At 50.7% G+C, this 27,988-nt stretch overlaps 1 protein-coding gene across 2 annotated transcripts in view; it reads right to left on the bottom strand.

The window, feature by feature from the left end:
* Nucleotides 1–20,916, bottom strand: part of ITGB5 (integrin subunit beta 5) — a 116,543-nt gene extending 95,627 nt beyond the window's left edge. For both annotated transcript variants that reach the window (XM_008155507.3, XM_054713907.1), the window contains exons 1-2: nt 20,436–20,916; nt 10,109–10,194 (exon numbers count right to left, since the gene is read on the bottom strand). In XM_008155507.3, the coding sequence (XP_008153729.2) occupies nt 10,109–10,194; nt 20,436–20,505 (156 nt within the window). In that variant the 5' untranslated portion in view covers nt 20,506–20,916. The remainder of the gene's footprint in view (nt 1–10,108; nt 10,195–20,435) is intronic.
* Nucleotides 20,917–27,988: the final 7,072 nt, after the last annotated feature.

Below are 27,988 nucleotides of genomic sequence, written 5' to 3'. Positions count from 1 at the left end.
ATGAGCGGGAGAGAGTCACTGAAATGGTCAAAAGTTGTATAGCTATAATTTTCTGAACGATGTAAGTGTCCAAGTTGGTCATCACTCAGGCAACCAAGAGTTAACCTCTGAGCTGTCCACTCATCGACCCGTCCATTCCGCAGCATTGGACATTGCACAACATGGAGAGAGCAATGTCGCAATATACATTGTATCCTCTGGCCTGGAGGTCCTCTCCTAGGAATTCACCACAGAAACTAATCAAGAGGAAGGGGAAACTCTATCAGATATGGACTGCTGTCATTTAGAATAGCATAATCTCATTAATGTGTAAACCTAAATCCCTGAACCGTAAGAAAAATACGGTACAGTAGGTCCTCGGGTTACATCGGAAATCTGTTCCTATGGCGCTACGTAACGCGATTTTCGCCCTAAGTCGAAACCCACCTTCATAAGCACCTACGTCACTCACATGGAGCACATACACAGCAGTAATGAAGTGAAGCGGTAAAAAAAAAATTTAAGTTAACAATTCTTGACCTTCACTTGTGGTAAATAAATAATAAAAAACATAAAGCACATATGTACATACGTCGAAATGATGGAACTTCTTTTTTTTTAATAAAGAAACGGGAGGTGGCGACGTAACCAAGAAACGACGTACGTCAAGTCCAACATAACCCGAGGACTGCCTGTATATCAACTCAAGACAGTCATTATCAATGATTATGAAGACTAAGTAGAAATTTCAAAACATTCATACTAGTAAAAAAAGTCAGAAAAATATCATTGTATCTGCACTAGGATTCAAAAGAAAAACTTTAAAATGAAGATAGTTGAGGTATTAGGATAAACTACCCTAATTGTCCTTTATTGCCGTTTGGACAATAAAGCCACGTTGGTGAGAAAAATATTTCTTAAGATGAACTGAGCTGAAGGGGGGCATCAGGACAGCCCAACCCAAGGTGGGCACCAAGAGTCTGGGCTGTTAACGTTAGCAGGAAATAATATACTTTGTTTTAATATATGGTGACCGTAAGTATGGATTATTTCCCAGTAATGACGTTTTTAAATGGCAAAGCAAACCCAGGGTTCTTGCTGAACGCCCTTCCGCTGACAGACGCGAGAACTAAGGTCACCTCCCGCTGGCCGGCTCCAGGGCTGCATGGGGCCATCTGTAAAGGCTGGAGGGTCAGGCCCCTGATCTGCCTCCCGGGAGCTCTGACGGAAGCCTCGGTGGGTGGAGTGTCCCTTGCCTGCTGTGTTGGGAGCCAGACTGCTGGCAGAGGCACCCGCCGTCCTGGTCAAGGATGTCCTGAGGCTAGTCTATGTCTGTGAGTCTTTGCGAGATTCAAGACCAAGAAGAAAGACTGTGTAGTACTTTTTAAATAAGTAAAACCAGATGTGTTGTTTGGGCTTATGAGTTTTTTTGTTGTGTGTGTGTGTGTGTGTGTGTGTGTGTGTGTGTGTGTTTACAAGTGGATTTTTCAATTTTCTGTGTCGAACCCTTGGAGATCTTGCCTCTGAAAACCTCAGGGACTGCGCCGTAAGTGTAACTGACTCCACAGCCCCTTGTGGAACACGGTGAGAGACATGAGTATTCTAGCTTAAAATGATTATCCTTTAAATTTTATATGATTCCAAGCCAGGCCGCAGGTTCACTGGGCTCCGGTGGGCAGGTGTGACTCTGATGTAGCAATTCTAATGAAGCAGAACAGCAGCCCAGGTCCAGGGGAAGGGGAGTCCGCCTTGGAGGGCCCTGCATCGACCGGTCTGCCTCGGGCGCTGCCTGAAGCTGAGGTCTAACCAGCTGCCCGGAGCGGGAAGGGCTCAGGGCCTGCCTGCTCAGAGCTTACTCGGCTAGTCGCCAACCGGCGGTCCGCAGACCGCTGGTGGTCCGTGAGGTCCGGAAGGTTGGCAGCCGCTGGACTAGAGTTTCTGAACTCCTGGCTGACACACGGGGCCTTGCTGCCAGCGCCTCCAATGCCGAGGAGCTGGTTATCCTTGGCTCAGTTCTGATTGCCAAGGTGCACCTGCCTCGACTAGTCCCATGCAGACCCCTGCCACCAGGTTGGCAAGGAAAGCATCTTCGGTCTCCCCAGAGTGACAGGAACCCCCGATGTCCCTCCCAGGGCCTCAGCAGCTTGCACTGTGGAGCAGACGAGGCCACAGAGCCGATCTGCTTCACTCTGGGTGGGAGGCAGCTGCGTGACTCCTCCCCCACAGCCTCAGCCATTTGCTTTCAGGCTGGTCATCGAGATCGTCCCCGATGGCCTGGACCTTCCTGGCCAGCCTGCTCAAGGGGCTTTCGATAGACACTACCAGCCCTTGATGGAGGGCTTGTCCGAGGCCGCCGGCTGGCCAGGAAGATGGACCTGCCGGCATCACCAGGAGACTCAAAGTCCAGGGCAGACCTCCCACACCTGAAGGTCTCAGAGGCAGCCACACCCATGCCAGTTACCACCTTATCTGTGTAGCTGGCTTTTCCAGCTGCACTCTGGGCCTCTTTATTCTCTGGGATGTTAGGAGCAAAGCCTCTTCATTCCCTCATTGCTAGCGTTTCCCCCTCTTTCTCCTTCACATCATTCTCCAAGGCTGTAGTAAAGCCTCAGCTCCGTGTGCATGGCTGCCCCGAAGTGTGCTGCCAGCACGGAGGACCGTGAACTCGGGCCTCGCCGCCTGGTTCCCGGCGTGAGAACTATCACTGACCACGTCCAATCTGCACCTTGCAGGGTGACTTCAGAAGTGCCAACCGAGGCAGCCACGGGACAGGCCAGGCAGCCGCCTTCCCAGCAGCTCCAGCGTTAGGACAGTAAGAGACATCTCTTACGGCGCCCGTGCCCAAGTTAGGGTTAGTCTCAAGGCCCTTCACCTCTATCATCAGTTTGTCAAAACCCTATTTCGCGAAGTTCAGTGTTTTGCTCCTTGGGGCCGGCCCAGAGGTTTTACTGATGTGCTCACCAGCCTTGGAGACATCCTTACCTCCATATCAAACCTTGTCATTGTTCCAGAGCTTTAGGGCCTCAAAGACACCCCCTGGGCATGGCAGGTCTGAGGAACCCTGTGAGAGTAAGGCAGCTACCTCAACAGTGGGGCTCCCGCCGCAGTGGAGGGTCCCTATGCCGAGGAGTCTGATTTCTAGCCTTAGGTTCTCACTGCCCGAGAAAAGCACAGAGAGTGCTGCCGACCCCAGACAGTGCTCGCCCCACAAGCCCAATAACTTCTCCTCTCTTCCCCTAAGCTCCTTTCTAGTTCACTTTAGGGCATAGGCGTCTTTAAAGAGAAGAAACCAAGACCACAGAGGCCAGGGGCATATACTGTGATGGTTATGACCTTTCAGATACACAAGCATTATAGAGACAACGTCTCAATACCTGCAATGCCAAGCTTCAAATTCACCGAGAGCAGATGCCCCCATTATAAACCCTTTGGAGAAAAGGAAGACTAGTGCCGAAGAAAATCCTCTCACACGAATGACATCCCAACGTCTGATGTGCTGAGAGCCTTTCTATCCCAGCGACCTGGCACCTGGACCCTCCACCAGGTGGGAATACAGCACGCTCCAAGGGAAGGGGACCGGGGATGTATCGCCTGGAGCCAGCCCCTCACTTCTGCGGGTGGGGAGTCAGAGGCCACAGGCCTGAGTCCGTGCCTACGTTCACCAGAGAAGTCTGAATTCGCCTGGCCTCAGCTTCTTGGACCTGAGTCCAGCATTGTTTGTGTCATCACCCTCTCATCTCAGCCAAGGCCGTTGCTGAAACCCACAGCAGAAAACTAGCTGGGCACACAGATTCCATGCCTCTGCATTCAGTATCTCCTTGCTGCCCCAAATGCAGAGAGCTTCCTGCCTCCTATCAAACTTGGAGGATAAATGTCCTCTTTGTGCAGAAAAATGAATATGGAAGGTGGGAGGGGGGACTTTATCTCAACATGGAAAACAGGAAACTAGCCCTAGCTGTTTTGGCTCAGTGGATAGAGCGTCAGCCTGCGGATTGAAGGGTCCCAGGTTCGATTCTGGTCAAGGGCACATGCCTGGGTTGCGGGCTCCATCCCTAGTGGGGGGCATGCAGGAGGCAGCCGATCGATGACTCTCTCTCATCATTGATGTTTCTCTCTCTTCCTCTCTGAAATCAATAAAAATATGTTTAAAAAATAAAATTGGAAACTAGCTTCAGGATGGGCCTCTGATGGGCTCAATTGCTTGCAAGTGCTCCGTGCTGGAGAGGTTTCGGTTCATGAAGGAACCTCTGTCCATGGTCTCCAGAACCTCGTCATCAACTCCCCAAAGGCCTCCTACGGGGTAACTGCACTACAGGCAAGTTACCGAGAGAAGCGACAGAATGGGAACGGGAACTTGAAACATCTTTTGTGGCTTTTAGTCTCTACCTGGTAATAACAAAAAAGAAAAGGGAGGTGTTCCAAATTTAGGTCCTTTTAATTTGCTACAACACTGGCCTCTGCACCTTGTTATAACCCGCCCCTCTCTATTCCCTCCATCTCCCGATACCGGAGCACACAATGAGGTTTACTGTTTATTGTAACACTGTAACACCTGACTCCCTGTACACTCTGTTCATCAAAATCTCTTTTCCTGCAGTCAAGGCCAAGGCCCAGCTGGCTCTGAGCACAGCTGTCTGGCATCTCAGCCAGTGCATTTTGGCCAGTGCATTCAGGGCTGTCTGTCTGTGCCACACCAGTCATTGCATTTTATCTGCAGACCACCGCGCCTACTCCTGCTAAAGGCTAAGATGCTAAAAAGGTGTGGGTGGTTGTCCGGGGGGAGGACAGATTTTTGTTTGAAACTGCAGACCCTGGAAGAAGAGGCATCCACGCCGGAAGAAGGCACCCAGGCCAATCCCTGGGATGAAGAGGGAAGAAGCAAACTGGTGAAGAGGCAGAGAGCCCGGCAGAGAAGTGGGCAGAGGCGGGGAGCTGGCTGTCCTCTGAGGCTGGCCTTCTCCTGCAATACGACCGGGCCAGGCTCTCTGACCTGCCAAGGCGGCAGCCCTGGCTTGGCAGAGGCCTCGTGGGTTTAGGGGTGAGGGAGGAGAGAAGGTAAGTGATGCAACCCCAAATCTGTGCACCAGCCACACACTACCACGTGCGCTTCCTGTCTGGGGGTAGAGAAATCCCTCTGTCAGCTTCCAGTCGGCTGACTAAATGCACTGAACAAATATTTATAAAGCATCTGCAACAGGCCAAGATCATCCCTTTCCTGACCACAAAGAGATGTTCTCTCAAAGAATCTATATTTTAGTGGTGAGCTGGAGCAAATGCTCTTTTTTCCCCCCATGTTTTCCTAGCTCAAAGGAAACGTGGGTAATGTCTCCTCTACTTTCCCTGCCACCATAATTTCCCAGAAGGTCCAGTCAGCCCGTCTTGCCATCTGGCTCTAATCCATCTCCTTCCTCACATTCCTGCCTCCAGTCCTACTGCCACCTTCATTCCTTCGTCTCCACATCCACCTCCAAGGCAGACCCTTCACCCCAGCCCGGGCTCTCCCGAGTTTTCTTCCCAAGTCTATTTCCACCCAGCCCCAAGTCACGGGCCTCCCTGGGTCCTCCCTTTTCCAGTTGCTCAACAGCCTGCACTGCCCGCGGCCACCTCACCTCAACGTGCCTCGCTCTCACGCCCCAGGGCTCCCTTCTTCCCCCAGCCCAGCCCTGAGCTCATCTCCTGGCCTGCCTTTGCCTCCCCTGCTGCTCCCCCCAAGCTGTGCTTTCTGTCCCACAGGGACCATGGGTCCCTGAGCCCTGCCACTTCTCCTCACCAGATGTTCTCTTGCAGGGCACACCAGCCGCCTGCCTCCAGCTCCCTGCTGGTCCACAAAACCCATCCTCCCTTTTGTCCTGGGCACACGGCTAGATTACGTCTCCAGTTCTCGTTGCACTGGGGCGCAGTGATGCGACGGGGTTTTAGACCGGAAAATGTGGTGGGGATGATGTGGGCTGCCCCGAGGGCTGTCCTAAAAGCACCGGCACACATTCCTCTTCGGGGCTGGCTGGGGTGTGACACAGCTTCAGAGCGGAGGCGAATTTCCACTTTAAAAAAATGAAGGACAGCCCTGGCTGGTTTGGCTCAGTGGATGGAGCATCGGCCTGCGGACCAAAGCGTCCTGATTAGATTCCGGTCAAGGGCACGTACCTCGGTTGCAGGCTCCTCCCCGGCCTGGGCCCTGGTCGGGGCTCATGCAGGAGGCAACCAATCAATGTGTGTCTCTCTCTCTCCGTCTTTGACTCTCTCTTCCAGTCTCTCTAAAAATCAATAAAAAAATATCCTTGGGTGAGGATTTAAAAAAAAAAAAAAAAAAAAGGACAAAATAGATAATATGCTACCCGAGTTTGCTGTGTTTATTATTTACTTACTTATTTGTTTATTTTAATCCTCACTAGAGGTTATTTTCCCATTCATCTTTAGAGAAAGTGGAAGGGAAGGAAGAAGGGGGAGAGAGGGAGGCTGAGAGGGAGAGGGGAGAGATGTGAGACTGGGGATGGGCGTGAACCTGCAACCACCACATGCCCTTGATCAGGAATCAAACCCATGACCCGTCCATCCTCGGGCCAATGCTCTAACCATTGAGCACAACTGGCTAGGGCTGCTGCGTGCTTTATATTGTGCAGCACATGCCGCATAAGTGTTCGGGCTGGCTGAGCAGCCGGGGCCAAGGGACAGGGGCTGCGGTGTGCAGTGCAGGCAGGCGAGGACGGGCAGTCCCTACACACACACCCTCGTCTCAGATGGGGCGTCTGGCAACTGTGGCCGTACAGCCCGAGGGGAAGTCTGGAGCCGCCAGGTAAACCATGTTAGGAGACAGGCACGCGCGCGGTTCACAGGGCCGTGCAGCAGAGCTGGGAGCGACCGGCATGCAGCGCTGCGCCGGAGGACGGGAGGGAGGACACCGGCAGACCCCACCTCCCCTCTGGGAGGACAGTGCTGGGAGGTGGACTGGGTAGAGGAGGTGGGTTAGGTGACGAGGGGTGTTACATGTAAGGGGTCCCCACCTCCACCTCAGGTAAAACAAGGAAGGAACTGTGGGATCTGGAGCGGGGCAGGCCCGCAGGATGTGTGCTGGGATGAATCCTGGGTGATATGCAGCGACTAGCAGCCTGCAGATCAGAAGCCACGAGAACACACTGCTTAGGGACCTGGCCCTCCATGCTTCCACTCAGTATCAGCCCTCAATACACACACACCATACGCTCTTGGCAGATACGGTACTTCTCCCAGGGTGTCCCAGGTTAAGAAGGCACTGGCCACATTCATTCTGTCTTGCTAAGGGGCGGGGATTGATCAAAGCCACTCCTGAACTCTCCAGACCCAGCTCTCTGAAACACATTCAGGCCCCGGGAAAGTTACCTTCCAAAAACGGTGGGAAGCTGCCTCCCGTGCAAACCTCATGGGAAGTTGTGCAGCCAAGAACGGGGTCCTATCTAGGCATAGAGGGGGACCCCAAGTGTGGGCTGGGACAATGACATGCTCCTCGGATAATGGCATTCAGTGTCAATGTCAGGACGTCACAAATACTAACACAAGAAAGGAAGAAACCTAAAGAAGACAAATGACCCTGGGGTCCGGATCCCACTGCCCACATTTCACTAGAAAATACCCATCGGTGACAGGAGTTTGCTGGACAACTCTCATTCATCACTCAGGAGGCTGGGTTAAACAGCAGCCCACCCACAAGCCCCCTCATGCACTGATCTCGTTTTACACTCCCAATAACGCTGGAGGGTGGGAAATATCTTATTCATTTTACATACAAAGAACTGAGAATAAATCATGGCAAAACTGTATTTAAACTTTGATTTTCTAAACTCCATGTCTTTTTAGCAGGCCTCTTTGATCAAAGATGAATTCCTGCCAGACTCTTGGCTGAATCTGGGGATGCTAAGATGAGTAAGACATGGTTTAGGTTCTCAAGGAGATGATGACTTAGTTGATGACAGGCATGAGAACCAATGAACAGAATAAGAGTCCATAAGTGCTACTGAAGGAATACAGTATGGCAGACAAAGAAGTGACCATGGCCTGCACAGGCACACACAATAAATAGCCATTTAGTGAACTCCTTCAATCAACATTTATTGAGCAACTACTATGTGTCAGGTACCACTCCGGGTGCTGGAGATGTAGCAATGAAGAACACAGATAAAACTCCTGCCCTAACATTCTGGTGGAAAGAGCTTGCGTTCTCATATCAAATATGGACAGATAGATGAATGAATGGATGGACGGACAGACAGACAGATGCGTCAAGGGAAAACCATGAAAGCCTTCATTGAGTAAATGAGGCTTGACCTGAGTCTTGGAAACCTGGAGACAAGGTGTTGGCCGCCAGAGGGCCCTGAGAAGGAGCCGCACAGGGGGAACCACGAGGGGGCTCATCAATCAGTGTCCTGGGGGTCTTCCGGTGATTCCTTCCGGCTCGAGTGCTGGGGTCGGCACGGGACAAGGTGGGGAGGCAGGAACTTGGATTTGTCCTACAGGTCATAGGGAACCAGTGAAAGGCTTTAAAGAACATTCATAACAAAGCCATGAATAAAACACAAATCAATGAGGGTTTTACATATTGCGAAGATTCCACTCTCAAAGCACTTGTGCTGTAATCTTACTCTCTACTAGGAAAAATTCTAGGGCAGTCACACGATGGAGGCAGTGTAGACCAAGCTGGTTTTGCTCAGTGAGTAGAGCGTCAGCCTGCGGACTGAAGGGTCCCGGGTTCGATTCTGGTCAAGGGCATAAGCCCAGGTTGTGGACTCAAACCCCAGTGGGGGGCGTGCAGGAGGCCGCTGATCAATGATTCGCTCTCATCACTGATGTTTCTATCACTCTCTCCCTCTTCCTTCCTCTCTGAAATCAATAAAAATATATGTTTTGTTTTTTTTTAAAAAAAAGAGGCAGTGTAGCCTATGGGAAAGAACTGGGTTCAGAAATCCAAGAAGCCAGACTCAAACCCCAGCTTTGGAACATCATGTGGCCTTGAAAGAGATACTTTACCTCTCTGAGCCTCAGCTTTTCATCAATAAAATGGGTGCATCACCACCCACCCGACAGAGCTGTTGTGCCGATTAGAGATACTGTGTTCAGAGTGTGTGGCATCGAGTAGGGGCCCCTGTGATCCTTTTCAGCCATCGCAGGCTGAAGAGTCCCTGGACCGCTGAGGCCGCGTCAGGGCAAAGGGCCTGGCCTCCCTGACGGGCACCACAAACTGAACTGCAGAGGCTGAGCCGGTCCCAACGAAAAGTTTTCAGTTCTTTCCAAAGAACCTTAATCGTGCACTCGAGCACGCAGGGCTTATGCCCACGGTTCTCACGATAGTTTAGAAAACAGGACCTGGCATTTTCCTTTAGAAACAGATCACTTCCCAATGAGCCCATCAACCTTGATATTGGCATTGCTTTAGGATAGCAATCTGCTCAAACTGACTCTCCTTCCTCTAGGGCAGTGATGGCGAACCTATGACACGCGTGTCAGCACTGACACGTGTAGCCATTTCTGATGACACGTGGCCGCTGAGGCGGCCGCAGGCCGAGGATGAAACATTTGCTGCTCCTGAGGATGAAACATTTGCGAAATAATGTTTTTTCCTCAAAGTGACACACTACCCGAGTTATGCTCCGTTTTTTGGTGAAGTTTGACACACCAAGCTCAAAAGGTTGCCCATCACTGCTCTAGGGTTTGAAGAAACAGCAGCCATTCTTTTTCGGTAAAATCATTCCAGGAAGGCCAGTTCGTGACATTCAAGTCATCCTCCAATAAGCCACATCACGATGAGCAGCGCCCACCAACCTGTCACCCACCCAGGCATGTTTTGAAATACACTCGCTTCACAGGCTCAGGTCTCTGACTAAAGAGAAAACGACACAAGAGTCATTACGGGTTCCCCCACAAAAGGAGAGAAAGGCCTTGATTCCCGAAAACAGAATTAAAACGGTCAACACTCTATCTAGAGACCCAACGTTATAAAAATGCCACTTTTCTCTGCTCATTGCCCTGGGAAAAGGAGGAAGAGACAGCTTGCAGAATCGGCACTCACGTTTTCTGTCCAATCAGCTTGTGTGCCGTGACCCCCTCCCGACCCCCAGAGCATTCCCTCCCTTCTTCCTCCCCGCTTCCCCGGCCCACATACCTCTTTGGAGCACCAGGCACATTTGGGGTGGATTAGCAGACATTCTTCACAAGAGGTGGCACTTCCGCGGGTGCATTCATTGAGACCTTCAAAGCAAGATCAAGATGCACCAATCAGTCCCCGGCCATAGTCGGCCATAATCCCTGCAGACGAGGCCTTTGAAGGGGCCGGAGGAGGAGTCCCCTCCTTTACGAACGGGGAGCCTGGGTGAGGCTGCAGGGAGCAGGCCCCAGTGCTCGTTGCAGGCTAAGGCTCATGGGCTGAAGCCAAACACCGGGGTTTTGAAGCGCCGGCACCAAAAGCATGCACACCTGTGTTAGCAACTCCCGTTTCTTCTGCTGGACACACCTGGATTTCCACCCCCTCCCCATAACACAGCAGGTTATACATAACATAACATAGCATAGCATAGCAGGCCCCTTTACACTTTCAGCCAAAATGACTGAAAAATTATAAAAAAGGAAATGAAAAAGAACAGATCAGTCTCCATCAGGCATAAGAAATGAAAATCCTAAATCGGTGGTACCACACGGAACCCACAGCGCACCAAAAGAAGCCAGCACAGCCCTTAAAGAAGAATGTAGCCCAGGAACACAGTGGTTAGGATAAAGGAAATCCATGAATTCAATATATCTACTACTGGGTCAAATAAGACAAGACATATCCTCACCTCAGGTAATGAAAAGGCGTTTGATCAAATTCAAAACCCATCACACACACACACACACACACACACACACACACACACACACACAAATCAGAAACTAAGATTAGAAGGAAATTTCTTTATTGTTGTAAAGTTACTTATTTCAAACCCAGGCCATCCCCCTCCCCCAATGGTGTTGAGTTTAAATCCATTGTTCCCTCCCCTCCCTCCACCCCCCCTCCCACCACCTGCCCCCACCTCACAGCAGCACGGGTATCCTTGTGAAACTTCTCAGCCCTTTCTCTTCCTTCCTCTCTGAAACATCAGGCCAGATTTTTTTCTTGACCCAAAGCAGAAATGGATGGTTTTTCTCTGAATGAAAATGACTCTACTTGGTCCTAACAGACCCACTGGTCTCGCCTGGTCGTGGCCTAGAGGCACGATGGACGGAATAAGGAAAACCCAGCCATAGGAAGAAGGGCTCAGAAAGTCAAAAAGAGGAAAAGGGGAGAGTGGAAGAGAAAATACAGGGAACTAGAGATACCTCCCTATCTCCGCTAAACACCAGAATAACTTTCATTACAAGGCATCTGGAAGCTGGAGCATTTCCCTAATTTGCTCATTTTAACTCCCTGCTTCTCCTTTGTCGCTAGAAGTAAAACCACACAGGAACTGGGTGACACAGGAAGCTACACTGGGTCCCCCCAAGGGACACTGGAGGGACAGAATGGTGGCTGGCATAGGCGGGAGGAGAAACGGGCAGGGCCAGAGTTGCTGGGAAGAAAGAAAGGGTGGCTTGAGGTGAACACAATGGTTTCCACCAGCCACAGACCCCAGTCCTGAACCCTGGGTCCCTGTCCCCCTGCCATCATCCTGTAGGGACCCCTGCCTCCCAGCCACGGAGCTGGCACTGCTCAGACACCCCCTCGCTGCCCGCCCTGCGGCGGGCCTCCGGGGCACAGCGCTGGCGAAGAGCACACTTGCCCGGAGAGACAAGCTGGGACCAACCAGGGTGCACGACCTCATTTGAGCAGGGACCCCTCCCAGGTCCAAACACTGACCAAGGAAATCTTAGACCCCTGCCTGCTTCCTGCTTATGGTGACTTTCAAATGGGCACTTTCGCCTTTAAGAAAGAGAGTGTGTGCAGGATACACTTCAAAATGCCAGTTGCATTTTTTCGGTCCAATTCCCTTACCTGTCAGAAACCGCCACCTGATGGGGCGGGGGACAATCAAAGCTAGAATGAAAGTGACTTTCCCCTGCTCTCCTCAGTTCGTCAAATACAAACTCTGGCCCACGTGCTTTGATGTATAAAACTATTTCCATGCCATCGTGGAACTACAGAACCTTGGAGCTAAAAATGTTTTAAGATGAAGGAGTCAAGTCGCCTCATTTGATGGATGAAAACATGAAAAGCAAGAGTGACTTGGAACCAGGAGCCCAGTCTACAGGGAGAGGTCAGAGAGGATGCTGGCCACCAAGTGCCCATGTGGGGACCTGCCTGGTGGTCCGGCACCCTCCCAGACTCAATGCCACGTGACAGGGAGTCCCAGTGTCCTCTGGAAGAGATCTCCAGCAGGCCTTTGGTCAAAAAGACACTTGAGATCGAGTATCTCATTTATGTCTCTGCCCCAATCCACATAAATTCACAAACACCACTTTCTAATTACCAGGGCCTCATCACTGAGCTCTGGGAACTTGGGGTGTCGGGGGAATCTGGGCTCAGGGGTCCTCGGTTCTGACCCAGATCAGACTGGGCTCTGGCCCTCTGCTTTGCCAGCCTAAGACCTTAGACATAACACGGAAGAGGCTCAAATGTGACAGACTGTAAAATATCTGTCATATTGCATTGCTAATTGTTTCTAGTCAATTATTAACATTCACATGCAATAGTAAAGTAGTTTTACTGCACTTGAAATTATTCCCCTAGAATTAGGTTGCTGTGGGAACAAAAAAGTTTAAAAAAACCTGCACTCAGCATGCCAAGCACGGGACTAGGGGGGATGCTGGAGGTACAGAGACGAGTGAGCCAGGCCTGGCTCCCCAAGAGCTCACAGCCGGCCGGGTACCAGGCAGCAGACAGGCACTCTAGGCACCGACGGCAAAGGCCGTGTGCTGGTACGTGTCATGGTGCCAGTTACTCCCTTTGGCATCTCTCCCCTCTCCACCTATTAATGTTTCAGACAGTTTGGATTTGGCTGGATGAGTCACTGGGCACCAATAGCACTGTGAAAGGAAGGAAGCAATGAATAAAAAGCTAAACAGCCGGAGTTCACAAATGTCAGAGTGTTGTGTCTAGGTCACGGAAACGCGCTAGCGGCACAGACGACGGCCACATCTTTCCTTAGTTGCTGTTCGCGTAGTGACTATTCCCAGCTCAACTTCAACTGCCTGCGGCACTTCATGTCTCTGAAGCCCGGGGTTTACTGCAAACCATAATCTAAAAATATGCTCTCCTTCCGAAGCTCATTGACTCACCCCTCTCTTTCATCAATCATATCCAGGCGGCCACCACGTCCGGCTGATCATTCCTTCAAGATGTATGAAATGTCTCTTTCTTTCCAATCCAGCCCTTCCTGCCCGCCCCCTCCACCCCACACAGTCCAAGCCAGGCCCTCTGCGGATTCCTGCAGCAGCCTCCTGGCTGGCCTCCCTCCCTTCTGCCTCTCCCCAGCACACGTCCAAGGTCAACACCTCCTGAAGCACATATCCAGCGGTTGAAGTTTCCTGATCTAAAACATTCAGTGGGATAGCAGGAGTGAGCACCAGGCTGGACCGGCCCTCCTGGCTGGGGGAGAGGAGAGCAACGCTATTCAGGTGGGTGGTGGGAAAAGCGTGATGAGCACGTGGGGTGTACGCTCTCCGTGGGAAGCACATGAACAGTAACAGACCATGACATTCGGAGCAGTGAATGTCTGTGCCACCTCCTTCAAGATACAAGTGAGAAGCCAGGTCAGAGAAATACAGTCCTGAATTACATTGTAGTCACTGTTTTCAAGACAACAGAAAATAAAAACATTTCATTATTCTTTTTTTTTTTTACCTCCTTTTTTATTAAAAAAAATAATTTAATTGATTTCAGAGAAGAAGGGAGAGGGAGAGAGAGACAGGAACATCAATGATGAGCGAGAATCATTGATCGGCTGCTTCCTACACGCCCCCTACTGGGGACGGAGCCCACAACCTGGGCATGTGGGTGCCCTAGACTGGAATTGAACCTGGGACCCTTCAGTCCATAGGCCGACACTCTATCCACTGAGCCAAACCAGCCAGGGCACGTTTCATTATTCTTGTTTAAAAAAGAAAAAAGTGAGTAAGGTACTGGCATGCTTCGCCCTATGACCTGAACTACACCTGCCACATTTGTCCACACAATAGATCAGTTATTCCCAGTACAGAACCTAGCAACTAATTGGTCATGGGGGGAAGAGGGATTTGAAGATGTTACTATCTATAATATTAAAGGGCAATATGCTAGTTAGACCGGACATCCTTCCAGACGTCCTTATGGATGATCTTCCGGACAAAGCCGAAGCTGCGAGGGAAGCCCGGGTCCTGGGTGCCTGCAGGCGATGGAGGAAAGCCTGGGTCCCGAGTGCCAGAGGGAAGCCGGTGCCAGCAGCAGGGAGAAGGAAGGCCTACTCTTGCATGAATTTCGTGCATCGGGCCTCTAGTGAAATACTATAATATGCTCTAGGAAGGATCTATCTTAGTTCACATTTTAGACTGCCTTTTTGAACATCAGACATCAGCAGAACACCCAACAATGTCAGCTTTAGAGATAAGAATTGTGTCTAGGTCACAATGGAATACTTTCTACTTTTTAAAAAAATGTGCAATGCTCCCTATATACTAACTAGAGGCCCGATGCATGAAATTCATGCAAGAGTAGGCCTTCCTTCCCCCAGCTGCCGGCAATGGCTTCCCTCTGGCACCTGGGACCCGGGCTTCCCTTGCAGACCAAGCTTCATCCGGAAGGTCGTCTGGAAGGACATCTGGAAGGATGTCTGGTCTAATCAGCATATTAAGATTTTATTATGATGGATATAAAGCTTACTCTGATATACTGCTAAATTAAAAATAAAAGACTGAGCCTGCTGGGTGGCTCAGTCAGTTGGAGCGTTGTCCCATACACCAAAAGGTTGTGGGTTCAATTCCCAGTCAGGGCACATATCCAGGTTGCAGGTTCAATCCTTGGTTGGGGCATGAGTGGGAGGCAATGACCAATGCCTGCCTCTCTCTCTCTCTCTCTCTCCCCCACTCCCCACCCCCTTCCTCTCTGTTTAAAATCAATAAAAACATAACCTCGGGTGAGGATTAAAAAATACAAATAAATAAAAGGCAAGATGCAGACATGTGTTTAGTGCTGCCTTTCAATAAGAGCGGGGGAGGCATATTGGTAACATATGTGCAGAAAGTACTCTGGATACATGAGAGACCTCGCAGGGACAATGTGGACAACTCAGGATAGGTGGTGTCCTGGATGGGAAACTGGGACAGAAAAGGACATTAGGTAAAAGCTGAGGAATCTGAATGAGCATGGGCCTTAGTTAATACTAATATGTCCATGTGGTTCCTCAGTTGTAACAAATGAACCATACTGATAGAAGATGTTAATAACTGGCAAAACTGGAAGTGGGTACATGGGAACTGTCTGTACCATCTTCTCCATTTTCCTGTAACCTAAAACTGTTTTACATTTCTTTTTAAAAATATATTTTTATTGATTTCAGAGAGGCAGGGAGAGGAAGAGAGAGATAGAAACATCAATGATGAGAGAGAATCATCAGTCTGCTACGAGCTGCATGCCCCCCGCTGGGGATTGAGCCCACACCCGGGCATGTGCCCTTGACTGTAATCGAACCCGGGACCCTTCAGTCTACAGGCCGACGCTCTATCCACTGAGCCAAACCAGCTAGGGCTGTTTTACATTTCTTAAAAGTTAAAATTTTGTGGGGTATTTTTAAATGCAATTGAAACCATGAAGTGGTGGTATCAGGAACCTACGGTAAGTAGAACCAGGGCAGTTCACCTGGTAGCAGGGAGACAGACCCTCTCCGGCCCCCGTAGGTGCTATGAGCCAAGGGAAGGAAGGAGAGGCCAATTCTGCTCCACCAGAGGGCTGCAGAGAAGCCTCCACAGGGGAGGGGGCATTCGGGCTGGAACAAGGACTTGTTCTGCCACTTACTGGCTACATGACCTTGAGCAAGTCATTTTACCTTCCCAGGCCTCAGCATCTTCATGCAAACAATTCAACTAAACGGTCTCTATCACAGATTCTGCCTCCCCCCCCCCCCAATCTTGACATTTAAATGGTTTCTCTCTCCCCCAGAATGTTTCTTCCTAATAAGCTACATGCAGAGTCCTGACCTCAAAACTGGTTGGAGAAGGCAGCGAAGAGGTAAGGATGAAACATTCCCCACACACACACACACACACACACACACACACCACTAACATTTGCTCTCATCTATACATTCAACTAATATCATTCAGACACAGTTCCAGGCACAGAGGATAGAGAGGAATAAGACTGATAAAGCCCCCTGCCTCACGGAGCTTATGTCCTGGATGGGGGATACCCTTGTTGTGGAAGAGAGATAACAATAAGGTAAGCAAGTACATTAGCCAGCGATGAGAGCTAAGGAGAAAAATCAAGGAGGAAAGGATATAGGAAGAAGGTGGGGCAGGAGGCTGCAGCTTTAGCCGGGCGTGGCTGAGCAGGAACCGGCTGAGAAAAGGTAGAGGAAGCCGGCCTGCATCCCTGGGAGGAGCGTGTTCCAGGCCGAGGAAGGGCCTCCAGCGGGAGCAGTGGGAGAGACCTTCTGGAGGGTTTAAAGCCAGGGGCATGGTCTGAGTTAAGTTTTAGCAGGATCGCTCTGAGTCATGGTGAAGAATAACTCAAAGGACAAATGTAGAAGCTGGTCCCAGGTCTACAAGAGACAAGCAACCATCTCTGCAAAACTCTGGTGGGAGTGGTGTTGGGGGTAGGGGCTGGGGGAGGGGGAGGGGGGAATCCAGTAAGGAGCGGGCAGGCCCCGCGATGCACAGCCCCCACCAAACATCCGCCCTAGGGGACGCGTCAAGGCCCGTCCTGGAGCCAACGTTTCATGGTGTGGCCCAGGAATCAAACCCTGCTTTCCACGGAGGCAAGAAGAGGCCTCCAACACAAACGGGCGCCTGTAAATAAAGGGTTCCTTTACGTCTCTAAAGGCCATTAATCCCATTCCAACGGCAAAGAAAGAAAACAAACCATAGCTTTGGCTTCCAAAGGCCTGGGCCCCAGTCCAGTGAAGATACCTGTGAAAAGAGCCCTACCCCCTGACCCAGCCGCACACCAGCCCCAGAAAGGACGCTGTTGTGTAAGTGCCGTGTAACCGCCCCACATTTGCTGATAGCGTTGGCACCTCTCGGCATATGCCCGCGAACCCGGGAAGGAGAAAAGGTAGTTGCCAGGCAGGCACGGAGGGCCTTTTGCCAACTACTTAGATATTTTAATTCCCCGTTGCCTCAGCAGCTAAATAAGCATGGAGAACAAGCAGGCGAGGAATACTAATTAGAGCTAATTAGGCCCTGCCCTCTTCCGCTTCAGTCCCCTTCATACAAAGCCCCCCGATTCAAGGATGATGGAGCCAGAATGTAAATACCTAGGGTAAACAGCAGTCCACACACCAGGCCCCCGTCCGCATTTCATTGTCCTGTCACTTCTAAACCTACATCTGATTACCTGAAGAGGGCCACCAACTCACAGGCAGATTCCAGCAGCCCCATCACAGACCAAGGGACATGGGGGTGGGGGACGTGCTGCCACCAGCAGTGCTCTAAATAGACGAAAGGGCTCTTTATAGGGCTCAGAGCATTCTATCAGCAGGGCATCACGAAAGGGACATGTAAAGCGCCATCCACTATGATAGCAAACGCGACTCTAGTCCTGCCGTAAGATCAACAGCACATTCCCCACGCCTTAGGGAGCAAGGGCCTCACCCCAGAGAAACCCTCCCTTGGTTCTGTGGGAAGACCGGTCCCTGGGTCCAGTCCGAGGCCCTTGGCATAAGGCAGAGAGCAGAGAAGATAAGCCTGGGATGGGGGGTTGTGAACCTCCCAGAGGCTTGTTAGAAACGGGCACCCTGAAAAGTCTGTTTCCAGCTGGATGACGCGCAGAGATGAAAGTGTGGTGAAAGCAACAGACGGCAACTTGGCTAATGGTCGAGGGACACCCTGGCAGGGGCCCCGAGAGCACCTCTTTCTTTCACTGGGTGCGGAAGGTTTTTCTTTCAAATCATGTTCCTACTAGTAGCAGCAAGAGAGAAACAACCTCTGGAGAAAGGACCTGCAGGGCTTCAAGGAAAAAAAGAGGAAAACTGTTTCAAACTATGTTTGAAGTTGGCTCAGCACCACTGGGAAACCAGGACTCACGGGGAGTTGAGTCAGCCCCTTTGAACCTCGACAAGCTGCAGGGCCATCGTAAGAGGGAGATGACCAGGTCTGGGGGCCAGCGATGGGCTTGCCCTGCCGCCATTCTGCTGGCCCACCAGGAGCTGGCTCAGCTCCAAGGCAACGGCAGAAGGAAAAAGTAAGCTGAAGGAGTTGGAAATATGTACCACCATGGCTCAGTGCTTTTTTCCCACCGAAGGTGCATCGTGTAGGACAAAGGGCACTGAGCCTAAACAGACTTGAGGTCTTGCCCTGACCGGTTTGGCTCAGTGGATAGAGCGTCGGCCTGTGGACCGAAGGGTCCCAGGTTCAATTCCGGTCAAGGGCATGTACCTTGGTTTCGGGCACATCCCCAGTAGGGGGTGTGCAGGAGGCAGCTGATGGATGTTTCTCCCTCATTGATGTTTCTAACTATCCCTCGCTCTTCCTCTCTGTAAAAAAATCAATAAATATATAATATATATATACATATATATATTTTTTTTTTTTTTAAAAAAGATCATTGTAGGGACATGTATGAACTTCAAAAAACAGATCACAATGCAAATGAAAAGTAATATACAGAAAGAACTGTTTGCAACTGGAAATATGAGTTTTTATTAGAATCACAGAAATGTCAAGCTGTAAGGGAACTTAGAGGTCGTTTCCTTTAGCAATTCCTAATTTTTAGAGTTCACAGAACATTAAGAACAAAACAAAACAAAACGGGAGAGACGGGAGCAAAATGTATATAGGACTACCTGATTTTTTTATGTTGTCAAAAATGAAAAACTACCCTTTGTTACCACTTTAAATCATTAAAAAAGTTTCCCACTACAAATAAAAAAGAATTTCAAATTAAAGGGCAGTTTTTGTGAAGCAGGGGACGGGTTGGCAAAGATACACTCCTGTGTGTGAGACAGGCTACATCTTTTTAAATTTTTTTTATTTTTTATTTTTTGCATTTCCCTGGGGACCCATGAAAACATCAGTGATGGGCACTGGTTGCCAGATGGGTGTTTGGGAGCCGCTGATCTATTCCAAGCTCCGGAGTGATTAGTGTCCCGTCAAAGAAACCTCGCTACAGTGGTGAGTTTGAATTAGGCCTGAAGAAGGTTTTGTTTGCCCAGACCCCTCCTGCGCTCTCAGACTGAAACCTCCACCGCCTTCTTGTAAAAGAGACACCGTGGAGAGCGCGGTGCAGCCTCCCTCCGCAGCCCGGCCATTGGCTCACAAGGAGGCACCAAGTACATCGGCCTTTCAAGTGAACGCGCACCCCAACACGCTTATTTCCTACGGGGAAAGGGAGAGTTGGGGGCTTCCTGCCCTTTTTTGGAGGGGTCAGGCGTAGCTCCTCTGCCGGGAAACCCCAGCACCCAGCTGAGCATCCTTCCTCTGGGGCCTCCTAACTGCCACGTCCAGCACTCTCCCAACTCGAAAAAACTTACAGCAGGTAACACACTGCAGCCAGCCCTCGGCGGTGTCGCGCTAACGCAATCACACACACACACACACACACACACACACACACACACACACACACACACACCCCTGCCCTCCGCTCCAAGTAAGGGGAGGGATCAGATCGGGAGGTCCCAGGGGCGGCTGGGGACTGGGACGCGGCTCTCCCCTCGGGTTTGCGGTTTCCTGGGGGAGAAGCAGCGGGACTACATCGCTAAAGAAAGGCGCCAGGCTGGCCCGGGCGCAGTGACACTCGGGTCCGCTATGGGGCCCTGAGCACCCGCAGTTCCAGGAGACGAGCCCTCCGGGGTGAGCCGTGGCTCCCCTCTTTGGCTCCAGCTAACGCTTCGGGTCTCGCACCTCCACGTAGCCTTCGCCGTCCGGGGACGGGGCACCGGCGACACCACTTGGCGCCTCGCATTAGCCCGCCGGCCCCCGGCCGGCCACAAGGGCCGCTTTGTGCCAGGGAGTGCAGTCCCGGCCCCAACTCCGGGCCGGCGCGGCCCTCCCCGCGCACTGGGCGCGGACGCGGGCGAACTGGGTCGGGCCAGGCTGTTTACACAGGAAGGGAAGGCTCCCGCTCAGCCAGGAGGACCGGCGGCCGGCGGCAGCCCGGCGAGACAGCGGGTGGCGCACGCAGTTCTTAACCCCCCACCCGGCCGAACGGCGGCGGCTCGCCCACCTGGGAGGGCTCAGAGGCGCTTTCCTCCCCCGGGCACCGCCTCCCGCCCCAGCCCCGCCGGGACGCCTGCGGGGGGCTCTGTGCGCCACAAAGTTTCTTTCCGCGAGCGGCCGGAGCGGCTTACCTGGGAGCCTGGGCACCAGGGTGCAGAGCCCGAGGAGGCAGGCGTACAGGGGCGCCGGGGCCCGCGGCATGGTGGGGGCGCGCGTCCGGGGCTGCTGCGCGGGGGCCGAGGGCCGGGGGCCGCAGCCGCATGCCCGGCGCGCAGCCGGGACTCACAGCGCCCGAGGCCGGGCGGGAGTCGGCGGCGGCTGCGCTGGCCCGCGCCCCGCCGCCACCATCCCTCCCGCAGCGCCCGCAGCGCCCGCAGCGGAGTCCCGGGCAGCCGCTGCCCCGGCTCGCCGGCTGGGACGCCCGGGGTGTCGGCGATCGGGACGGCCCTGCGGGCGGCCTCGGGCAGGGGAGGGGCTGTCTCCGCGCTGTGGCCGCAACTTGGGCTCCGGGACGCGCCCCGCGCAGAGGCTCCCCCGCGCGCCGCACACTCCGTTCTTCGCCTCCGCCCCTCCCCGCCCTCCCTCCGGCCCGCCGGGCTCCACTTTCCTCCCCTCTTTTCTCCTCCCCTTCTCTCCCATTCCAGGCCCCCGCCCGGCTGCCACACGGTCAGCTTACGGCGGGGCGGGGCGGGGCGAGTTCCCTGCCCGGCCAGCTCCGCCCCCGCGCGGGGACCGGCCCGGGACGCCAGGCGGCGGGCGGCCAGGTGGGAGTCCCTTCCGGCGCCCTCGGGGCGGGGGCTCTGAACCGCTGGGTGGGGTCTGGCTAGGCTCTCTGGGCGCTTCCGCAGCGGGGCGGGGCGCTGTCGGCCGGGCGAGCCGAGGTGACCTGGGGTGGCTAGTCTCCGGAAGGGAGGCAGGTAGGGGGGATCGTGCCTCCAGCCCCGCGCTCGCCCGGAGGAGGCACCGAGGCGCCCGCGCGAGTAACCGCGGGGCGACGAGCTTGATGGAGAAGGGCGGGCACGTGAGACGTGGAGCCCGCTTTTCCCCCATTAACATCTTGCCCCTTTCGAGGATTCGCGCCCGGCCGATGTGCTGCTGTTCTGGGTTTATCTCAGTACACGAGTGGGTTCCGTGAAGCCAAACTGATCAACTCAAAAACTCAGTCGAAATGTCAACTCGTCCTCTGAGTTGGTTCTGAAACTGCCGGTTGGTGCGGAGGACCGAGTGGGCTTGAGCTGCACTGATGAGTGGGTTGAGACTGGAAAGGTAGAAAGAAAACAGCACGCTGCTGTCCTAAATGCCTCACCATGTTAACTCACATAATCCTCCTGGCAACTCTGCTGTCATCCGGATGGGAAAACTAAGACACGGTTTAACTTGCTAGAACTGACCGGGATGGGATGCCTCCTCCAAAAGTTCAGAATGCTTTGACTAAAAACAGCCGCAGGAAGGAGGCAAGAGCAGTGTGACCTGGCCTCTGCAGGTCAGGAACCAGTTGGACAGATGGCTCCCAGGGGCCAGGCAGGGGATATTTCTAGCTGCCCAGACTAGGGAGTTTGGAGTTCAATCTTCATGTGTGCTCTACACCCCCGCCCCTCTACACACACACACACACACACACACACACACACACACTACCAAAGTGGTGCCCCATGCCAGAGAAAGGAAACTTATTCTTACAGTATACTGTGCCTAGAAGCAAAACTCCAGGTTTCCCTGAAGGCCAGCGTTTCGTCCTTTACCTGCATGCAAATATCATTTATTCTATAGCACCTTGTTTGCTCTGGTGTAAAAGTCATGCTTGTCTTCAAACATTTGCCAGTAAAATTGGTGCTGCCGAGGCCGCCCCGGGTGTATCTTGGGGTTTCTGCCGCAGGGGAGTGGCCTTGGGCCGCTCCTCCCCAACCTTGAGAGGCAATGCAATGCTGATAAAGCATGGGGCGCTAGCAAAAGAGTTTGAACTGGGAGGTGTCGCTTGCCAGGTGGTGATTTTAAAAGATTTGCCTGGCAGGGTTTGTAAAGGACAGATTAAGTGGAAGAAAGTTAAGGCTCATAAACCGGGTAAATAGTGCATTAAATGTAATAATAACTTTCATTTATCAAGCATCCTCGAAGTTTCGGCCCTGTGGTGTCTCTGCATCGCCTTCCCCCACCGTAACACTGTGTTCCGCTGTTCAGACCAACACGGAGCCCCACTCACCTGCCTGCACCTGGGAAGAGCTGCAATCAAATACGCCCCGTCCTGCCCCTCCTGGAGGTCTCCAACCTGCCCAGGCCTGCCGTAAGCCAATGAATCCCCAGTGATGACAACATTCTTCCGTGCTCCATTATCTCAGAACCAGTTTGGAGATGCCTTTTCTAATTCCTCTGAGGCATTTGCTTTCTGGTTTGCAGCTTTTTTCCTGTCCAGGAACCCTTTATTCTTTTTTTTATTAAGCCGGAGGATGAAAGTGCCCTTCACATGCTTTGACTTTCTCAAATCAGCGAAGTCCAGGTGTGCTAACAGCCCCCCTCAGGAGGGAGATGAGGCAGTACTTCCCACCGTCACTGGGCCAGTTTCCTTTTCGGTGGCCTGGGGAACATCCCAATTCTGATCATTGCTGAGCTTCTGGGCCCAATGGAAGCTGCTGGTTGGATTGGGTTTGACTCTTGAGGTTTGGGCATGGATAACCCAGAGAAACTTTGTTTCTTATTAGTTTCAAAATGTTAGCTTCTCAACAAGTGAAACAATTGCCATATGACCCAGCAGCTCCAGTTCTAGTATATACCCAAAAGAACTGAAACAGACCCAAACAGATATTTATGCACCTGTGTTCACAGCATTATTCACAAAAGGTGGACGCAACTTAAATGTCTATCTAGAGATGAGTGGGTAAACAAATTGTAGTATCTATATAAAATGGTTATAATCCAGCCTTCAAAAGGAATTGAATTCTGACATGTGCTATAACATGGGTAAACCTTGAAAGCATTGTGCTAAGTGAAATAAGCAAGATGCAGAAGGACAAATATGTCATTCTACATACGAGTGTACCTAGAATAGACAAATTCATAGAGTTAAAGTATAATGGAGGTTACCAGAGGCTGTAGAGAGTGGGGAGTTATTAGTTAACTAGGGGCTCAGGGCACGAATTCATGCACCTTGAAAGGAAAGGAACTGTGGGTTGCGAGGCTGCGGTGGGCACAGGGGCAGGTCTTGGCCCATCCTCTGTGCCCCTGCCCGGCCCCTCCTGCCACAGGCCCCCCCACCCCCGGCCCTGTCCCCTGACTGCCGGCAGCCCCACTCCCGCCGCCACAGCTCCCACGCACTGATGGCGCAGAGCGATTGGGGCCGGGGCCAGCAGTGGATGTGAGCAGCAGCTGCTGCCCTGATTGCCCCTCAGGACCAGTGGAAGGTAGAGAAGCCCTCAGGGGCAATCGGGGCAGCAGCCACCACTTGCATCTGCTGATGGTGCTGAGCGATTGGGACTAGCACCAGGCGCTGTCAATGGGTGTGAACGGCAACTCCGACACCCGCTGTGGCTGAGGCCCAACACATTCTGTGCGCGCCCCCTGGTGGTCAGCACATGTCATAGCAATCGGTTGTTTAGTTGTTCGGTTGTTCTGCTGTTTGGTCTATTTGCATATTAGCCTTTTATTATAAAGGATGGGTATAGGATTTCTATTTGAGATAATGAAAAGAGTTCTGGAAATGAATCATAGTGATTGTTGTACAATATTGAGTTAATACTACTAAACTGTATACTTAAAAATTACTAAAATTGTAAAGTTTATGTTATGTATATTTTACCATAATTTTAAAAAACACTGAAAATCACATTAGTAAAAATTTTTCTATTTTGCAATCCAGATTTAATGTTAACTCACCACTCCCACAGTGATTTGTCACATTGTGCAATTCAGTTTATAATCCAGGTCAAGAATATTTTCCTGACACATGGTTGTAATTTAATATTCAGGGAGGGGGATATTAGAGAGGGGAAAAGACCACAACCCTACAATATTCACCTTAGTTTAGGTAATATGCTTAATTGACTCTGCTTTTAATAGTTATGTCTGGAGTTTGTCACAGTGCAAGAAATGAATGGCCCTGGTGACAGAATATTACAAAATTCTTTTGCAGCAATACATTTTTCTTCAACTTTTTCTTTTAAAAATGTCAAATTATATTCCTTTTTTATAGGAAAATGTCCTTTACAGGTTTTTCTCCCCCTGTGTACCATGGTCCTGGTTAGGAAAAAATAATCCCCATTTCAGCTCTCAGAGTTTACAGCCTGCACAGACTGCCAAGGACAGACCTAATGGCAACATCCTGAGGACAGGTGAACAGGGAGATGGGCAGAGGACAAGCCTCGTGCCAGTTTGGTGAAAATAGCCTATTATGTTAACTGGCAGATAGCAGATCCCTCAGTAATTTTTGTTTGCTTATTTAGGGTTAAGCCTCACATTGTGGTTAAGCCAGGCCTGAGTGGGAGGAGTTTCACATCGAGAGGGAGAATAAAAAGCAGGTCTTGACAGAAATCTTCAACAATAGGGAAAGGTGTTTCTGTTTGTTGTTGTTGCTTTTAATGCCAAATGTAGCTGTGCGTCATAGAAATGTCAGATTTCTCTGAAGTAAAGAAGAATTTTAAACTTATTAAGGAGGCATACCCTTCACAAATAATTCATGTGTTTTCAACCCCCCTGCTCATATAATTATCAGTTCTGAAAGTGTTTATTAGTTACATCTTTCTGAGAACAATTTTCTTTAAGATTAAATATTCCGGATGGAATGTATGTTTTCAAGCTCTCATGAACAGAAATATTTTAAACAATACTCATTAATAAAATTACAGTAAGAATGTGATATTTTCAATTAATTTTGGCATGTTGTGCTTTTTTTTTGAAAATATTTTCTTTTAAAATTCTCTTAGAGCTTAGACCCAGAAGAGACTGCTAAAGTCTTTATCTAAAATGCCCCTTTTTGCTCTAGCAAAGCCATCACAATCTGTTTTTCTGTTCCTATAAGTTATGCATACCACACACCACCTAAGGGCATAGATTCTTGTCCAGTTATTTCAATTAAAAAAAAAAAGTACAATGAATGGCCTGCCGGGCGTGGCTCAGTGGTTGAGAGTCAACCCATGAACCAGGAGGTCTCGGTTTGATTCCTGGTCAGAGCATATGCCTAAGTTGTAGGCTTGATCCCCAGTAGAGGGCATGCAGGAGGCAGCCAATTGCTGATTCTCTCTCTTCATTGATCTCTCTCTCTCTCTCTCTCTCTCTCTCTCTCTCTCTTTCTCTCTTTATCTGTCGCTCTCTTTTTCTCTCTCTCCCTCTCCTTTCCTTTCTCTGAAATAAAAATAAAAAAAAAGAAGCAACCGCCAAAACCGGTTTGGCTCAGTGGATGGAGCGTCAGCCTGCGGACTCAAGGGTCCCAGGTTCGATTCCGGTCAAGGGCATGTACCTTGGTTGCGGGCACATCCCCAGTGAGGGGTGTGCAGGAGGCAGCTGATCGATGATTCTCTCTCATCGATGATTCTAACTCTCTATCCCTCTCTCTTCCTCTCTGTAAAAATCAATAAAATATATTTTTAAAAAAAAAGAAGCAACCAATGAATGTGTAAATAAGTGGAGCAACAAGTCAATGTTTCTCTCTCTCTCTCTCTCAAATCAATAAAACTTAGAAAAAAAATAAAAAGAAATTGCCCCAGCTGGTTTGGCTCAGTGGACAGAGCATTGGCCTGAGGACTGAAGGGTCCTAGGTTCAATTTCGGTCAAGGGCATGTACCTCCGTGGCAGGCTTGATCTTTGGCCCCAGTCGGGGCATGTGCAGGAAACAACCAATCAATGTCTCTCTCTCACATCGATGTTTCTGTCTCTTCCACCTCCCACTCTCTCTAAAAATAATTTTAAAAAATTTAAAAAAAGTAAAATTAGTTTGTTTTTTCAAAAAGTACAATGAATGAATACAAGTACACACACACACACACACACACTTTATAATTAATCATGGCTGGAAACTTCTAGAGTAAATGCTAAGGGGAAATAGGGGTGAGTAAGGAATGAGGAAGGGACACAGAACAGGTACTGTCCATGCAGATGTGGCCTGAGGAGAAATGCCACAGATTGGGAGGATGGGACAGAGGGCAGTGAAAATCACAGACATCCAGCTCTCTGAACACTAGAAGGGAGAAGCCAGTCACTTGGGAACGCTTTTGAAGCTGAGCCAGCATTCTGCCTTGACTACCTAAATAACCACTTCCTTTTTTCTCCTCCTTTTCTCACCTACACTCCATTCCCTTCCTTGCCACCCGCCTCTTCCTTCTTGCCTCTCTCCTCTGCCTTGTCTTAGGTCTATCAGTTGCCCTTAAAATGATGCTTAGCTAGGAGTTCAGCAGCATTTCAAAAGGTGAGACAAGCTTCTGACCCCTGTTCCTTCCTAGGGGCCCTGGTTGTAGGTAGGATGAGGGAGGGGAAGCTGAGCAGCCGCTTAAGGATTGAGTCTGCAAGAAGCTATCAGCCACCCACCTGGGACCCAACTTTGCCCTGTGTGCAGAGCCTGCTGCCCCTTTTGTAGAATACAGCTCTTCCTACTTTTTTTTTTTTTTTTTTTTTGTGTGTGTGTGTGTGTGTGTGTGTTTATCCTCACCTGAGGATATTTTTCCATTGATTGTTAGAGAGAGTGGAAGAGAGAGGGAAAAACAGAAATATCGGTGTCAGAGAAACACATCAATTGATTGCCTCCTGCACGCACCCTGACCAGGGACCGGCCCAGGGAGGAGCCTGCAACCAACGTTATGTGTCCTTGACCGGAATAGAACCCAGGAACCTTTGGTCCACAGGCTGACACTCTATCCACTGAGCAAAACCAGATAGGGCTAACTCTTCATACTTAATTGCTGGAATAAAACTAGAAATCTGGATTCGGAGTTTCAGTACTCAATGCCATCAACGAATTGAGCAACCACACAACTGCCTACCCCTCTGTAGACTTCAGTTTGCTTATTTAGAAATCAAAGGATCTGGATCATGCCAGAGCTGGCTCTATAATTACTAGCTATGAAGTCAAATGTTTGGCACTTGGCAGCAGGTTCTGGTTTATATAACCTGCTCTACCAACTAAAAAATGTCCTTCAAAAAGTCACTGCCCTTTCACAGAGGAGGTAATGCTTTTTAAAAAACATGTTCTCTCTCTGGGAAGACTGTGAGGGTCTGCCTTGAGAGTTCACTCTGAAAATAATCACCTCTTTAAATGATGCTCCAAGGACCTTCCATCAATTCCCTAGTTAACCTATTCTGATTATTTAATCATAAGTCACAGCAAATTCTTCATTTCATGTAGCCCAAGCTCATTCTTTGATAGTTTCCTCTTCTCCTGGCTTGAGCAGAGATAGGTCACTGTCCCCTCCAACACTTCAGAGACGGTAAAATAAAACATGATGCCTGCTGTGCCTGCCAGAGGTTCTTCCTAGGTTCAACTAAATACTCAGACCCAGAAGCCTTCCAGAAGCCAGACTTGGCTTTAGTCAACTCAAAACAACATAGGGAGGAGCCGAAGCTGGCCAGCATGGCAGCATTAAGAGTTCATCTCACAAGAGCTCTGGGCTCAGTCTGGCACAGCATTCAGCTCAGGTGCATGTTGATCCATGTTGCTCAGGTGGTATAAGAGCTTCGCAGGCTGAGAGGTTATTATATTTTAGAA

The sequence above is a fragment of the Eptesicus fuscus genome, chromosome 3, assembly GCF_027574615.1.
Source record: "Eptesicus fuscus isolate TK198812 chromosome 3, DD_ASM_mEF_20220401, whole genome shotgun sequence".
Lineage (NCBI taxonomy): Eukaryota > Metazoa > Chordata > Mammalia > Chiroptera > Vespertilionidae > Eptesicus > Eptesicus fuscus.
Note: the sequence above shows the minus strand (reverse complement) of the source record. Positions and strands in the feature narration are given on the sequence as shown.